At 41.0% G+C, this 15,524-nt stretch overlaps 1 protein-coding gene across 1 annotated transcript in view; it reads right to left on the bottom strand.

The window, feature by feature from the left end:
• Positions 1-791: 791 nt before the first annotated feature.
• LOC310763275 (uncharacterized protein) overlaps positions 792-15,524 on the bottom strand; it is a gene marked incomplete at its 3' end in the record, with an annotated part of 65,187 nt that continues 50,454 nt past the window's right edge. Inside the window, exons 3-4 of the mRNA XM_083615164.1 lie at positions 1,477-1,587; positions 792-944 (exon numbers count right to left, since the gene is read on the bottom strand). Coding sequence (XP_083471290.1) covers positions 792-944; positions 1,477-1,587 — 264 coding nt within the window. The remainder of the gene's footprint in view (positions 945-1,476; positions 1,588-15,524) is intronic.

Consider the following 15,524-nt stretch of genomic DNA (forward strand, 5'->3'; position numbering starts at 1 on the left):
CCATACATCAGCAAAATTCCTGACATGTCCTGTTTTCCTTGGGTGTGAAAATGGTGTCAACAATTTGGGTTTGTTCCCCAAAAAAGCCCAACAATTTTTGGTGGGTTTCTTTAAAAAAAAATGTGTGGGTGTCAGAAATTATACTTTTTGAAATTCGGCAACCCTATAGATGTAATGTCGGGGGGGACGGACGAATTATCAGTGCCTATTTACATCCACAATTGTTTAAACAACAAGGTTGTCATCACCTGCATCCTGCTTTCGGCTATTTTCATTTACATTTACCGTACATATGCATATTTAATTATTGCCTTTGAACTTCATTTGGGAGTGAAGTTCTCAGTTCAGAATGCAGCTTTCTCTTTTCCTTTACAAAAGCTTAGCTCCATTCTGCCATGACCTGCACCTTTTAAAATACATACTGATCCTAAATTATACTTTTTAAAAACTTGACTTAATGTACTTTTTACACCCTGAGTAATGGCCAGTGTTCAAATCCTTTTATAAATAAAAATATCACTTCATCTGCAGTTTTGGTTTCCCCTTTAATGATCAAGGGTGAGGGGAGAAATAATAAATTAGGGCTGAAATCCTATATACACTTTACCTGGAAGTACATCTCATTGAATTCAGTGGGACTTACTTCTCAGTAGACATGCATAAGATTGTGTTGCTAAAAGGCAAGCTGAAAAATTTACCGGTAATCCTATTAAGTTTTTAAAGTAAGCTCAGGGCAGTAAATTATCCTAACCCTTGAGCAATTCCTGTTCCATAAATTTTGAGTAGGCTCTTCATCTCTCTCTCCTCACTCTCGTCTTCCCATGAACAGCAGCGTAAAGGAAGAAGATGTGTGTAGGAATGTTCTGCCTCAATGTTACCTTTTGAGGAGTTTTTGTGCTGTGTTTCAGACAGCCACAGATTGGACGGAAGAAAGTATGCAGTCCCTAGCAAAGAAGCCAAAGGAAAGCTAAGAGTTTGTTCAGTGCATTCCAGCCTGTGTTGAATTTCCTTCATCACACTTTTTAAATAAATACTGAGAACATGCTCACTCCCTTTCTGAAATCTGTAAAAAGACTGAGATGATCCTGAAGGTTAGTAAAGCATGCCATCCCATGTCCAGGTAGCTGCATTGCCTTAAGAAATGCTCTGCGGCAGAATGCATACTTAGGAATCCTTGTTCCCTTTTGTATTTCTCCATTGATCAAGACAGTAGTATTAGAGCATTGTTCATGTAACTCAACCTGACATGTCAGTCTGTCAGCACATTATGGCATCAAGCAGTTCCCTTGGTGTCCCACCCAATAATATCGTTTGTATCTCATTAACTGTTAGGAGAAAATACTACATAGAAAATTAACCCAGCGGGCTTTTACAATTTTTTTCCACTTTTTAAAATTAATGAATTAAGGATAGATGTCACTCCCACTCCTCCTTGCTTATGGGATTAGTCTCACCCAAGTGGCAGAAATAGCTTACCACATATGAATGATTCAGGCAGCTGTTGACTGCCAGGCTCACTTTTTTCCGTTGTTTGGCTTGGCTGCTGTAAGAGACTCCCGTCAGTTGCATACATTTGGAGTCAGGAATCTGGAAGGGAAGATGGAAGGTGTAAATACAACCTATGAATTTGTATATTTGGCTGTTTTAACGTGCCCCACTGCCACAGATTCTATAATATACATCCTCCCTGCATGGAGCTATTTATACTTTTCCTTTCTTAATGGAATCAATTCACTGCAGAGAGTCCTAACCACCAGGCTCTTGGAGGAAGCCAGTAGAAAATTCAGAATTGCGAGGAAACCTGAACCAGAAAGCACCAGCAAGGGTCAGAAAATAGTATATGGAGCTTACATTTGAAAGTCCTAAAGTTAAATCCTAGCTTTAGTGCTTTACCTAGGTAGACTATCACATTTCAGATTCAGTTTCTGCCCTCCCTTCTGGCCTCCTGAAATGGCAATAGGGTTAAGTTGAATGAGGTAACAGCAGTAGCAACATCCAGGTGCTAACTGGGAATAAATTCCATGCAGTGTCAAAGGACATTAGGGCCAACAAACTAACAACATTTATGTAGGTCAATATGAACACACTCTGGCTTCATCCATGAGGAAAGTTTATCAAAAGATGAGTATACTATTTACTATGAGCATGTTCGCCTTGAGTATGTCTAATCCATATAGCCATAAATAAATAACAAGAAAAGAACTTGTCAAAGCTCTACAACTGTCTATGACAGACCTATTCTGCCAAAGACGATTGGGTAGCTATGCCCTCCAGGCCTTTAAAAAAAATAATCCCTGTGATTCTCACATGTTTTTCACATCCATAATAATTTTATTCTGCTGTGACTATAGTGAGGGTTGCATGAAATTGCAATCAGACATTGTATCAGATGACCTGATGTGTTAATCAACACTAAAGGTACACCACAGGGAGCAAAAACAATAAATTTTAGTTCAGAGACAATTATTCCTATTGTTCCTTTGCTGCAATTAGAAATGAAAACAATGGGAGAGATTTTTGGGGGGAAACACAAAGAAAATTAATGCAGAGATAGCTTCTTTGTTCCCTGTGTGTTGCATATTGTGGGTAATGTAGATTTTTCTTCATCTGAAGCACAAATGAACTTATTGAGTTCTTTTTATTTATTTTCACACCATTCATATTTAGTGTAAACTTCGATATATTATGTGGTCCTCCAGAAACTGTTGGACTGCAAGTCCCATCGGACCCAGTCAACACAGCCAAAGGGCAGGGATGGTGGGAGTTTTACTTCAGGAGAAGCAGGTTCCCCCGCCTAGCAATTAAAATCTATGGAGAGGGCACTCCAAACAGTGCTTGATGGGACAGTGAGCCATGTGGGGCCTTCATGGTGGTGGCACCCTCCTGGTGCCTCTCAAGCTGCATCAGGAGTCTTCCATACTTCAGTTCTGTAGGTTGCCCAAGATGAATCTTGTCATTTGGGCCTTTGAATCCTTGTGAAAGTGCGAAGAGTTTGATTTAATGCACAGCCTATCAGATATATTTTCTTGCAGCTGTTGATTTTAATGTTTCTGATACGTTGGTTTTAGTTTTGTGAATATTGTATCTTACATTCAATGTTCTACAAACCACTCTGGCTTGTCGTTTGGAAAAGCGGTATAAAAATTGAAACAATAAACCAATCTATTTTAAAAAATTGGAGTGTAAACCCTGAAAAAGAGGGTAAAGATGCTCATTTTCTACAGAGTGAGAAAAACTATTTGCAGAGTAAAAGGAATAGCCAGGTCAGAAACGAACAAGAAGTGCCTGTCAGCTCAGTTTCCAGAGAGGTTAGGAATCAAAGACCTTTCTCCTTGCCAGAAATTCCAAAGGCTGGAGAAACTTCATTGATCTGAATGGATCAGCAAGAAACAGCTCTGCACAAAGCAGAAACTGTTCAGTTTCTGAGAAGCAAACTTCTCTTGGGCTGTGTAGACTTTCTCTTTCATGGGTTTGAAGGGAAAACTGTCAGTGAGAAATGTATATTTTCCCCCCAAACTGATTTACACAACTCTTACAGATAAGCAAACTTCCACAAGAAACTGCCAGTGGCTTTTAATATTCATACAGAGGCAACACATGAGCTACTTGCTCTGGATTCTGCAGGTGGGACTTCTCCTGGCAAACTATGCAGAGGTGCCCCCAGCCTTCTTCCTGCAGAGTAGGAAAATGGTGTGTGCAACACATGCCATTGCAGTGACAGTTAGCATAAAGCTTTAGGTTGAATAGACCTGGAATAAACACATGCAACTAGTTCTTCTGCCTCAGCCTGGTCAACCAAAACAATACAGCAGAGATGGGAAACCTGTGATCCTGCAGATGTTGTTGGATTCCAACACCTATCACCCACAGCCAGTATGACCAATGGTCAGGGGTGATGAAGAGAGTTGCTGTCTGGCAACGTGTGAGAGGCCACATTTTTCCCCATCTCAGCAATATAGCCCATTTGTTTACTCTTGCTCAGCCTCCAGATTAAAGCCATCACCTCTCAATCTCAGACCATCCAGGCCAGTGGATGTGGCCTTGCTCAACTCCTCCACACTCAGGAACATCTCTCCTAGGCAGCCTACACTGGTACCTGTAGCTGCAGAATAGGGAAATGATTGTTAATCAACAGATCCCCACCCCTTGTCAAGGAGCTATAAAGCCAGCCAGTCTTCATAACAGTGTAGCACATTGGTGAGGCAACAGCTCACTGTTGGGTAGTTCTGGCTAGTCTTGGCTACAGGGAGCTGTCCAAGGACTTTCCCAGTGGTCTTCTGCTTTGCCCTAATAACCCTTACTTAGACTTGACAGTTGGACTCACCTTACTCAGACCCTGGTCTTCAAGACCTAACATTGCTTCTTAATTTGTGAGTGCCTTGGACTCTCTCTGGCCACTGCACATTCTGGGACCCCAACCTGAGAGAGAACAGGACAGGGGTGGTTTTTTAAGGATAGGCTCCCTCTATGATTTCCTATAAAATGTTTCTGCTATTTATGAGATTTATTACCCATTCTTCACAATATAGTCCCAAGGCAAGTTATATTAATTTTGAAATACAGTATTGAAATCAGTTAAAAACAAACCGCAGTCAATAGAGGGGGGGGCGTCCTAAACAATATATCTCAAGTGCCAAAGAGCCACATTCATCCTTGGACTGTCCTCCCCCAAGGCATGCCAGTGGTGAACAGCTCTCTCTCTCTCACACACTCACTCACTCACTCACTCACACACACACACAAAATCACCTCCCTCCACTGGTTTGAATAGAGCAGATAAGGAAAGGTTATCCCCCTCAAATGACTGATCTCTCCATGCATCAAATAATTGACCCAATGTTGAAATAGGAGGCATCAGGGTTCTGGCCTTCCATCATCTCAGTCCTGTGTCTACTTTTAAACAATTTTCTTTGTTGCCTAGATTGGTGGGGGTCTTGGGAGCAACCTGGGATGGAAAAAAATTGATTTGTTTCCCCATTGGACTCAGTGAAAAGTCCAAACCTTAAAGAAATGTCACTGATACCACAAGGGAAAGAGAACTCTGTCGGTTCCTGTTTCTCTCTGTTTTTCATTTTTCCATTCTTTTCCAATTTTTGTATGCTATTTTCACTGATATATACACTGTATGCACATCTCTATCTAAATATATGTATTTTTGTATACATTATTTCACTGGAGAACTGCATCACAAAATTTGGAGGAGTGCAGATTTCAGTTTCTTTTAGCAAGTGTGATTGAGTAGGTTCACATTAAAATATAACTGAACCCCATTTCTCCTTCATCCCTAGTTATTTTTTATTATTTTTTATTTTCATATATGACAAACATTTCTAACAGAATCAGCTTTACATATTTTAACTTCCCCCTTTTCTGCGGTTCCTTATATTTAATCTATTTTTCTGCATATCCCAATTTAAATCTATTTTATATTTTATTTCTATCCATTTCATATATGTTTTCAATACTTCACGTTTTTACATTAATCCTGCAAATGTCTTAATTTGTTTACAATGAGTTTGTAAATATTCAATAAATTATTTCCATTTCCCCTTAAAGACTTCGTTATCTTGATTTCTTATTCTTCCGGTACGTTTCACCATTTCTGCATATTCCATTAGTTAGAAGAATGGCTACAGAAACTAACAGAAACTTCCATCCCTAGTTATCACCAAAATAATATCTCTGCAAAATTCACCAAAATTCTCATTTGCCATATTTCAGTCAAACTTATTTGTAATATTCAGAATGCAATGCAGTATAGTTAATAGCAAATTAATAAATGTATTGGTGCATAAAATCTCTGCTACTATTTGCAAACATTTGACAGATTGGTATTGACAGTAGTGCATTTTAAAGTGTAATACATTCTCTGCCACGTTGACTGGAATACGCACTCTGAATATATATGAGGCAGCTAGTGGGAGATGGCAATACTATAACACCAAGGCAGGTGCATACTCTTTAGAGCAGCTGTAATGAACCTCTAGCACTCCAGATGTTGCTGAACTACAACTCCCATCACCCTTAGCCATAGACCATGCTTTCTGGAGCTGAATGGAGTCGTTGTTCAGCAACATCTGGAGAGCCAAATGAGCCAGAGTCCATCCAGTTATCAACTGAGAAAGGAAGGAGCAGCCTTCTAGGACTGTCAGTGCTGCTACAGCTTCTTCTCAGCCAGCTGCTTTGGCAATAAAATGACATAGAGGTGGAACTGCAGAGCCACTCTCCTGACACCAGCTGGATGAGCTTGGTAGAGTGATTTTCAAATGCAGGGACAGGGACTGAGAGTGTGTAAGCTTACATAATTTTTTTGCATGGGATCATATGGTTATAGGGTTCAATCTTTGTGGTACGGTGCGTTTTGTTGTTTCTGTGGCTTGTAAAACTACGCTGTGTGCAGCAATGTAGAAAGGGGTACATCAATTAAGAATAAAATTTAAAAAATGAAATATGGTGCTGAGTGATGGAAAGGAGGAGAGGAAGAATGGGAAGAGCTATCCCTGCATACAAAAGCGTTGGTGTTTCAGGAAAGTGCAAACAACAAAGCAGCAAGGGTAACAACCTTAAGTGCAATGATGGAAAACTCAGGAGGAATCTGACTAGGCACAGGCAAGAGTCCATTTAAAAGCATCTCTGGTGCACCGATGACAGCCAAGCAATTTATGCACCACCACCACTCTGTCTGGGTAGCACCAACCAAGAATATTTTTCCATATGGTCAACAACCAGTTAGAATCTGGGAGAAAACGTACCCAAACAGAGTGGTCTGCTTTTAAAAATGAATAAATCCCAGCAGGTATTCAAAGAATAAATGAGACGGTGTTTCGAGCTGATCTGGGAATTCATTTTTCTCCTCTTATCTGCAGTGTTTCATATTTTTTCAAACAGTTTCATTTTAATTATTTACTGAGCAAGTTGTGTGACTGTGGTTATGTGATACTGCTTCAGTTTACTTTCAAAAGTTTCAAGCCCTCTGAAGATACACAGTATGTGTGTGTATGCTGTGTTCCAGGTAGGGAAATAAAACGTAATAAATAACTAAATATAAATAAAAATCAATATGTGTTGCCTTATAATGAGCTGCAGATAAAATTTGTTCTCTTCCGACCCTATAAGAAAAATGCTTTACATAATATTCAGAGGAACACCCCTAGGTGGAGAAGGAACGACATCCCATCGCAGGGTTTCAGTGCCCAGATGAAGCTCATGACATCATTCCTGCAACCTGCCTGGAGTACAAAACAGGGACATCCTTTCTCCCTTTCGATGCAAAATTGCTCACTTGACATTTACATGCAATCTGCCTCTGAGAACTTATCTTTGTGCCCCTGAGATAGTCCGAGCTAGGGACGTGGATAAACTCTCCGCTAGTAAAGGTTTAAATTAGAAGCAGTTAAGAATCAGGCTCCGTGGGATTTATTTCCTCCCATTCTGCTGGCAATTTGGCAGAACAAAATAGCACTGCTATTTCACACCTCACAGAGGAAAAAAATGTTTGTCAGCTGTCAGAAATGGTTTGTGCTAATGCACCTCCAATCTAGCTAAGAAGACAGCAGTAAGAAAAGAAGTGTCTAGGAAGCTTGCCTTTAATGAACCCTAAAGAGATTTGTTGATCAAAAATAGTGCAAACGCCAAAGGTTTCAGGCTTGGGCCTGTAGGCATACCTGACCAAAGCCTCAATGATGGTGCCACTAGAGAGGAGAAGACCACATGTCATGAATAGCTAACTCACTTCAGAAGCTATTGGCTTACTTGTTTACTTAGTTTTGAGGTCACTCTGGATGAAGCATAGCCCTAGCGGAAAGTATAGCCACTTCTACCCACTCTTGCTATAAAATATTTGCATCTGTCATGGGATCTGGGATGGGGGAGGGGGGAAGGATGAGCTCAGAACTTGCATTTGTCCATTTGGACACCAATTACATCAGCCAGAAATGTCTTCCCTTCCCTTCTATGATCTCTTCTCTCATCCAGGGCTGAGCCAACACATTTTGCTGCCTGAGAAGGACAAGATGGTGCCTCATGCCCCTCCTCCCACATCCCATGTCTAGAAGCTAACCAGACAGACAGTTGAATCCTACTTCAACACTGGTGGCATATGGGGACTTTGGGGGGGGGGGAGAGAGATCATTCAGTTCACATTTAAAGGCAACCCTCCGTAATTTGCACTTAGTGAAACAATACATGGGCCGTCCTTCATAGTTTGTACTTCTCTGAATTTTGCAGTGCAGTCCTTCAGTCAAGTAACATGTAGAAAATTAAATATACTGGAGTGAAGTGTGCATTAAAAAACATATTTGTAAGAACGGCATACAGAAATGCATGCTATTGAGGTAAATTGGGGGGGGGTGTATTGGAAGGAATCTGCACTAACTTGCTGGTGAATTTTCGTGAGGACTTAAAAAGAAAAAGAAACACCAACCAAAATATGGAGAACTGAATTTAAGATTAGGGGAAATGAGAAAGTAAGAGAAAGCAAAACTGGCCTACAAGTCCATCCCTAATGAAAGGACAATATCATCGACTGCAATGAAGAGCAGCAGGTTAGCTTAGAGGACACAGAGCAGGCCCCATGGTATGCCCATGGCCTTCAGCACCTTGCTGCCATGCCCCCAACAGCTGCTGCCTGACACAGCTGCTTCACTCAGCCTAATGGTAGGGCTAGCCCTGCCCATCTTTTGCTTAATTCAACCTTAGTGACAGCATTACGGCTCGTATCTTTCACCTCTATTCCAGTCACCCCTCAGAGTCTGTTCTCCTGTCTCTGCTTCATTTTACTGTTTTCTTCCATATTTCCACTTCACCAGCTGGGTTTTAATGCTGCCCTCCCAATCCCTCATCTCTTCTGGTGGTGATATTGGTGCATATCAGCTTCCAGGTAGACCTGCAGGCTTCCAGCCATTGCTGCTTTGATATCTTGGAACCACAGCCAGCCCTGTCTGGCTCCTGCTTCAGAAGGATGCAGTGGAAGTCCTCCACTGAAGCGTGTCAATTGCTGGAGAAAAAAAAGTAGTTCATTTGTGCATTCAATGTTCTTATATGCATTCAGCATTATCTTTTTTGATCCTCATTCGAGGAAATTTTTCCCAAAGTTTTACATCAGCAGCCAAGGAGAACGTGGATCACATTGTTATTTTATAGATGCTTGCCAACTTCCTGGTTCCAGAATAGGAAAAGGACATCTGCAAAGCTGCAAATTAAGAATTTTGAACAGTTTTAGATAATTCTTTGGGGAAGAGAGGCAGACTTATAATAATACTTGATAACAGATGTTGACCTTAACATATTTTTGATCAGTGATTGACCAAAGAAATGTCTCGAGGGTAATCATTTATGCCGGCGTTAACCAAATGATTGATTTAGGCAATGATGTGTTAAAAAGTAAACAGAGAGAGAGAGAGAGTCTAACACAATAGAGTTGTATAATAAATGCCTGTGGTGTATTTTTATAATTTAGCCATGATGAATTTAGACTTCAAAGTAAAACAATTTGGAAATAGACAGCCAGTGTAGTGAGCAATGGTTGGGAATGTGGAATCCATGGCAAGGGGTCTGACCAACCTCTCGTTGCATGCCACTACCTGAATGAGGCAAAGTGGTGTAATGGTTAGAGTGCTGGAATGAATTGTATTATTGGCTGCCTTCTTAATTTGTTCTTAGGTGTTTTGTTTCTTTTCAAACTTATTGTTGTGTCCTTTGCATTTTCTAAATGCCTTTGGACTATTTTCTGAGATTGCCTAGCCCATGTGTGATCTCTGATTGAGTCCTTATCTACCGCAATCTGTCATACGTGCGATTTTTGCTCAAAGTGGTTGCTCAGAAATTCACCTAATTAAAAAGTGCTATCCATCTGTAGAAGCAAATATGAAATGACAGTGCTTCAAAACAAATCTGCCTTTTTAAAAAAAAAAACACCTCCCTCTTCACAGCCAAGTAATAACATCTCTCTCGTTTTTTACCTGGAGTATGCAAGAGTGCTGTTCAGACCAGATTCACGCTTGCCTTAATAGTAGCATTTTATTTTTATTTATTTATTTTCTGCATGTGCATTTTAAAAACCTAATTTCGGTGCTTTTTTCAATAGATGCAGCCTGAAATAATCCTTGGAAATCGGCGATCTCATTCGAAGCACGTTTTAGTTAAAAGTAAATTTCCCTGGAATTGATAGTACTTGCTGTCATCTAAAATGGGGAAAGGATTGGGCCAGAAGGTCCTGTGGCACCTTAGAGACCAATTTAATTGTGGCAGGAGCTCCTATGGACAACAGCCTACTTCACAGTTTTAATTGACAGGAGTGGTTGAAGCAAAATGTTGGTCAATAAAGTGAAAATTAAATATGACAAGCATGGAAATGCACACATCATGGGATACCAAAGAAAAACACAGTATATAATCTACATTGACTGATATGCAATTTTAGGATTACTAAGCATCAATACAGTATAAATGGAGAAGGCAACTGCTGTTTGCAATAAACAGCTATTCCTCTAGGAAGGAGCAAACTTTTGGGAAGGATCAGAGGAAAATGGTATGAACACTTGTAATACCCCTCTTGATATGCTTTAGCATTCAGAACTGCTCTGTCCCACTCACAAAGCAGCTAATAAGAAATTGACTGTTCAGACACTGCACTAGGAGCAGGAGAGGACCTGCTGCAGAACGATTCTTCTACCACTTGCCAGGCCTGTACAGGGCACAGCAGTGGGCAACAAGGTTGGGAGGCACAGTCGTTTTGGCAGGTATGCCAGATTGGTTCTGGTAGGGTGGCACAGGCACACCAGCAGGGCCAAATCAGTGCTCCTGCCAATGTCCCAGCACTGCCATGACTTTGCCACCTGCCTCAACCCCAAACTGTCCTGGAGAGTTGTAGCAATGCCGCTGCTGGAAGGCTGGCTCTTCACAAGTGCCACAAGATGCCAATCATTATTTCCCCAAACCATGAGCCCAGCCAGACAAGCCTCTATAGCTAGGCAAGCTTCGCTTCCTGGTACTCCACCCTGGGATTATATGATGAAGGATAGGCTAGGAATTGCCAAACATATGAAATTTTTAAAAACCCAAAAACCGTACTTTGAATAACATGTATTTATGTATTTGTCGCATTTGTGCATTGAAGTGCCTCAAAGCAACTTATGCACTAAAACTAAAACAACAGAGACATTAAAATCAGATAAAAACAGGAATGGACAAAAACAACATATTTAAAAGGAACAAGTCCTACCCAAGGAGCGCAACAAAAGCCTAACTACCCTCCTCATTAAAAACCATAAGCCTGGGTAAAGGAGGACATTTTTGCCTGGTGCCAGAAACAGATAGCAATGGTGCCAGGCATGGTCTGGAAATAACTCTGGAAATTGTGCTTGGAAAGAGACCAGTAGCGATTGGAGCTGTCATAACATGGCAATCACCTGCTCCCTGCAACTGGCCCTAGTGAATAGTCTGTCTGCAGCATTCTGAACCTTTGTCACACTCAGGGATCACATCTGGCAGCAGCAACAGTACACAAAGCTGTGGAAAAGCTTTTCTTTCCTTTAGTGTGCAGTTAGACAGAAAAAGTGGAGTTGGAATTTGTCCAGGTCAAAAGCTGATAATGTCCACTTTGAAAAATGTAGGGAGGGGGAATGAGACACATTAGACATGTGTGTTTATGGAACACTTAAATGATGGTCAGTGTTAGGGACACCATGTCAAATGGCTAAATTGTGCTCACAGTCCATATTTAAAGTGTCCAAACCATATTAAAACCCCTTCTTCATTTTGGCCAGAACCTCATCTTCTTCACCTTCCTCTTCAGGCAGGTAATACTTAATTACATCCCTGAAAATACCCATAGAATAGTCCTGATTTTACACCTGTTCGTTGTGGAACTAAGGCAGGTTCATAAATGAATCACTGCTTATGAGAACTTCTGGCTCCTATGGGAAAATGTCACCTTGTTCAGGATGTAAGCAAGCAGCAAAGCACACTTTTCTTTTTTTAGAATAAGGTGTCTGATGGAAAATTTGTGCCATTGGAAAATCGGCTTTGAAAAAAAACTCTGGTGGACTTTCAAGCTAGAAGGATCATGTAGGGGGTGATGGAAAAGACTGAAACCCTGGAGAGCTGTTGCCAGCCAGGGCAGGCAATCCTTGTCTTATCTAGACCCATCACTCAGATGGGTACATCTGAGTTCCCATGGTTATGGTTATGTAACCATAAAACTAATGATTTACAACTGAAGATGAATTAGCAGGAACTCATGGTGGAAAACAAAGGCTCAATATTCTACAACTGGATATTCAAGTCCCAGCTTTCCGGTCTTACTTTTGACTAATACGTCTTGGTATTACCCACCAAGCCTCTTTTATTAGCATCTTAGGTTACCATAAACAAAAACACAGCATCCAATTTTCTCAAAGGTTAACATTTCACCTCTTCCAGCTCTGACTAAAGGGAGGTTTTGTTGGGAATGGCTTTGAACTTTCCAAAGATGGGAGAAACGGGGAGTACAAAATATGTTGTGCTTCCTCTTCTCACGCTTGTTTAGATAAGTATATCTGAAGCATCTGTCAATACACATTCTTAAGACTCTAGTGCCCCTGAGGAGGAAACAACACCAGAATTTCCCTTTCAGGAGGGAATGGCTAACCTGTGGCCTGCAGAGTTTATTTGTGCCCCTAAATCACTCCACCCCAATAATTTGGCGATATGGTATTCCTTTGTTCCTGTTTTGTGAGGCTGTAGGGTGGCCCACCAGCCTTACTCTGCAAAGGCAGCTCTTCTCTCCTTAGTATGATGCCACTGCAGGAAGGTCCTAGGGCTCAGTTTCCTGAGTCCCAAGACAATTCCACTTCCTTCCCCAACACTGTAATGAAAAGCAAAATTGCTGAGCATCCCCTGTCCTCTGGTGCTTAGCTAGCTTTCCGTATCCCTGGTTTGCAGGTACGCTACTGTATGGTAAGTGTGTATGAAATTATGCATGCTTTATAGGTGGCAAGTGTGCATGTGTGTGTGTGTACATGTTTAGTCACCACTCCTGCTATTGACACGTGTCCCTCAGAGGAGTGACTGACTATCAATGCAGCCCTCAGAACAAAAAAGTTTAGGCAGCCCTACTTTGAGAAGATGCATGGAATCATCTTTGGTCCTTCTGAACAACCAAGGAAATGAAGGAAATGCTGCTCATTTGCACTTTGCCCCCAAGCTTATTCAAAATGTTCAGAGTTGCCCCTAATTCTCTTATATTGGAGAAACCAACATGGCCCAGTGAACAGATGGCTGAGGTGGACCAGGGGGACAATCAATTAGAGCTTTGACTATTCGTCAGAGTTATTTGATAGGTTTGGCCAAGCCATTCTCTTGCGGACTTTGTTCCCCATGTGTAAAATTGGGGCTACTAAACCGCTGCGCACTTGAGAGAAATTGAAAGCAGTCTGTGCACCAAATATGAAATATTGCAGGAACTGTAAAGCAGTGGGTACATTAAAGAAATTATAAACAATGAATAGTAGCTGAATTTTATGATGGTCAGCAGCCACTCCAGTAGAGTGTACAAGATTTGTGTTGAAAATGCAAATGGCACAAAGTGTATGATTTTAGTTCACCCATTTAACATTGGTAGAGCTCACAACTTCAATCCTTGGCACCTGCACTTTGAAAAGATCTCCAGTATAGCAGAGTTGGAAAGGCCTATGTCCACTACGAAAGAACACAGTACTGGGCTAGATGACTAGGTGACAGTACTGGGTGAGTCAGAGGCCACATCTGCACCTTACATTTATAGCACTCTCCTGCCATTTTAACAGTGATGGCTTCTCCCATAAAGTCATGGGAACTGTAATTTGTTACACGTGGTAAGAGCCCTCACAGAGCTACCATTTCCACATTGGTTTAACAACCAATCCTTCTCAAGGAAGAGGGTCTGCTTCAGATATCTCAGTAGGTCTTCTTTCTGTCCACCTCCAATTTACAAAACCTCCACTGTGTTGTTTGTGTAACGGGGTGGTGTCATTTTGGTTGTTGCCATGGGAGCCAGAAATACTTTCCAATCTACTTCAGATCACCCAGAAATCTATCAGTTGATCTTCTTTCTGTGCACCCCCAAAACAAACCCTCCACAGTCTTTGTCTTCTTTCACAGTTGGCACAGGTGATTCCACATCGCCTTCCCCCCAGCTGCATTCATTCAGTCATTGGGGAGCAGTCGAAAGAAGCAAAACTAAATCTTGTCCAAAGCCCCATTCCCTGCCCATCTGCATGGGGAGAGGCAGAGCAGGTCGATAGCAGCTGGTATGCATCCTTCATGAGATGCAGCAACAAAGGCCCAGCAAACACTAGCAAGAGAATCAAATACTTTATTGAGTACATACTATACCAAATGTTACACAAAGAAATCAGCCTCAGACATCGAGCTATTTTTCCTGGCATACAGCTGGAGGGAAAAAAATACACTAATATTTTATAAGCAGCCAATGCAGAGAAGGAAATATTCATTTTCCCTTCTATGCTTGTTTTGCCTACAATTCACCCACTGTATGTCTTGGTGGAGGTGGATGAGATTAATCTCTGCAAGAAGTGGAAAATAAATTGCCTTTCCGAATTAGCATGAACTGTTCATTTTTTCCTCTAGTCCACTTGCGGGATGGTGGGGTGGGGGAGAAAATGTTACATTTAGAGCTGTATATGACTTTTGTGCAAACAAATATGCCCATTCTGTGAACCAAGCAAGATTTGGTGTGAGTAGGCCACACATGTTTCATCATGTGTTCATGTTCAGAGCAAGAGATGGTGGAGTGGGGTGGGTTCTAACTTTTACATTCAGGGTTGTGTGGCCGAGGGTTTTTGAATCCTCTCCTGCCTTAAATCTCCAGACTCTTGTCACTTCAGGTGCATTTATTTTTGAAACCCTTTGCTCGCTCTAACACTAGAAGCTGAGAGAAAAGTGTGAAAATTTAAGCATTATTTATTCCTTTATTTATTTTTCTTCATTAAAGTATTTATTTTCCACCCTCGCATAAAACAGCAGGGCAGTGTGCAGTAATATAAAAATATTAAAAACAATTCAAAATGATCATTAAAATTACTGGCTACTCTAGGGGCATTTTAGACAACTGCATAAGCCTGTTGGCGGGGGGTGGAGAGTCTATACTTGAAAGTCAATAGCAAGGCTGGCTGCCGAATCTCTGCTGGAAGAATGTTCTTCAACATGGTGAGGCAGCATGCATTGTTTGGTTGAAGGATTGGATAAAATTAGAAAGAGAAGAAATCCTCGATTTAGGACATGATAACAAATTTGGCTGGCATGCGTATTTATGCTATAAGAAAGATAAAAAACATAAAAGGTTTCATAATCATATAATAATGAAAGCATTGATAAAGGTATGGAATAAATACAAAGATTTCTTAGAACCTAAAATACCATGGTGGTTGTCGCCAGTTGAAGCAATAACAATGAAACCGTTGAATAAAAAAGGAAACTGGCCAACATATAGAGATTTGTTAATAGAAGAAGAGAAAGGTTTGAAATTAAAAAGTTATGAAAATTTG

This window comes from Podarcis filfolensis, assembly GCF_964270895.1.
Source record: "Podarcis filfolensis genome assembly, chromosome: 5".
Classification (NCBI taxonomy): domain Eukaryota; kingdom Metazoa; phylum Chordata; class Lepidosauria; order Squamata; family Lacertidae; genus Podarcis; species Podarcis filfolensis.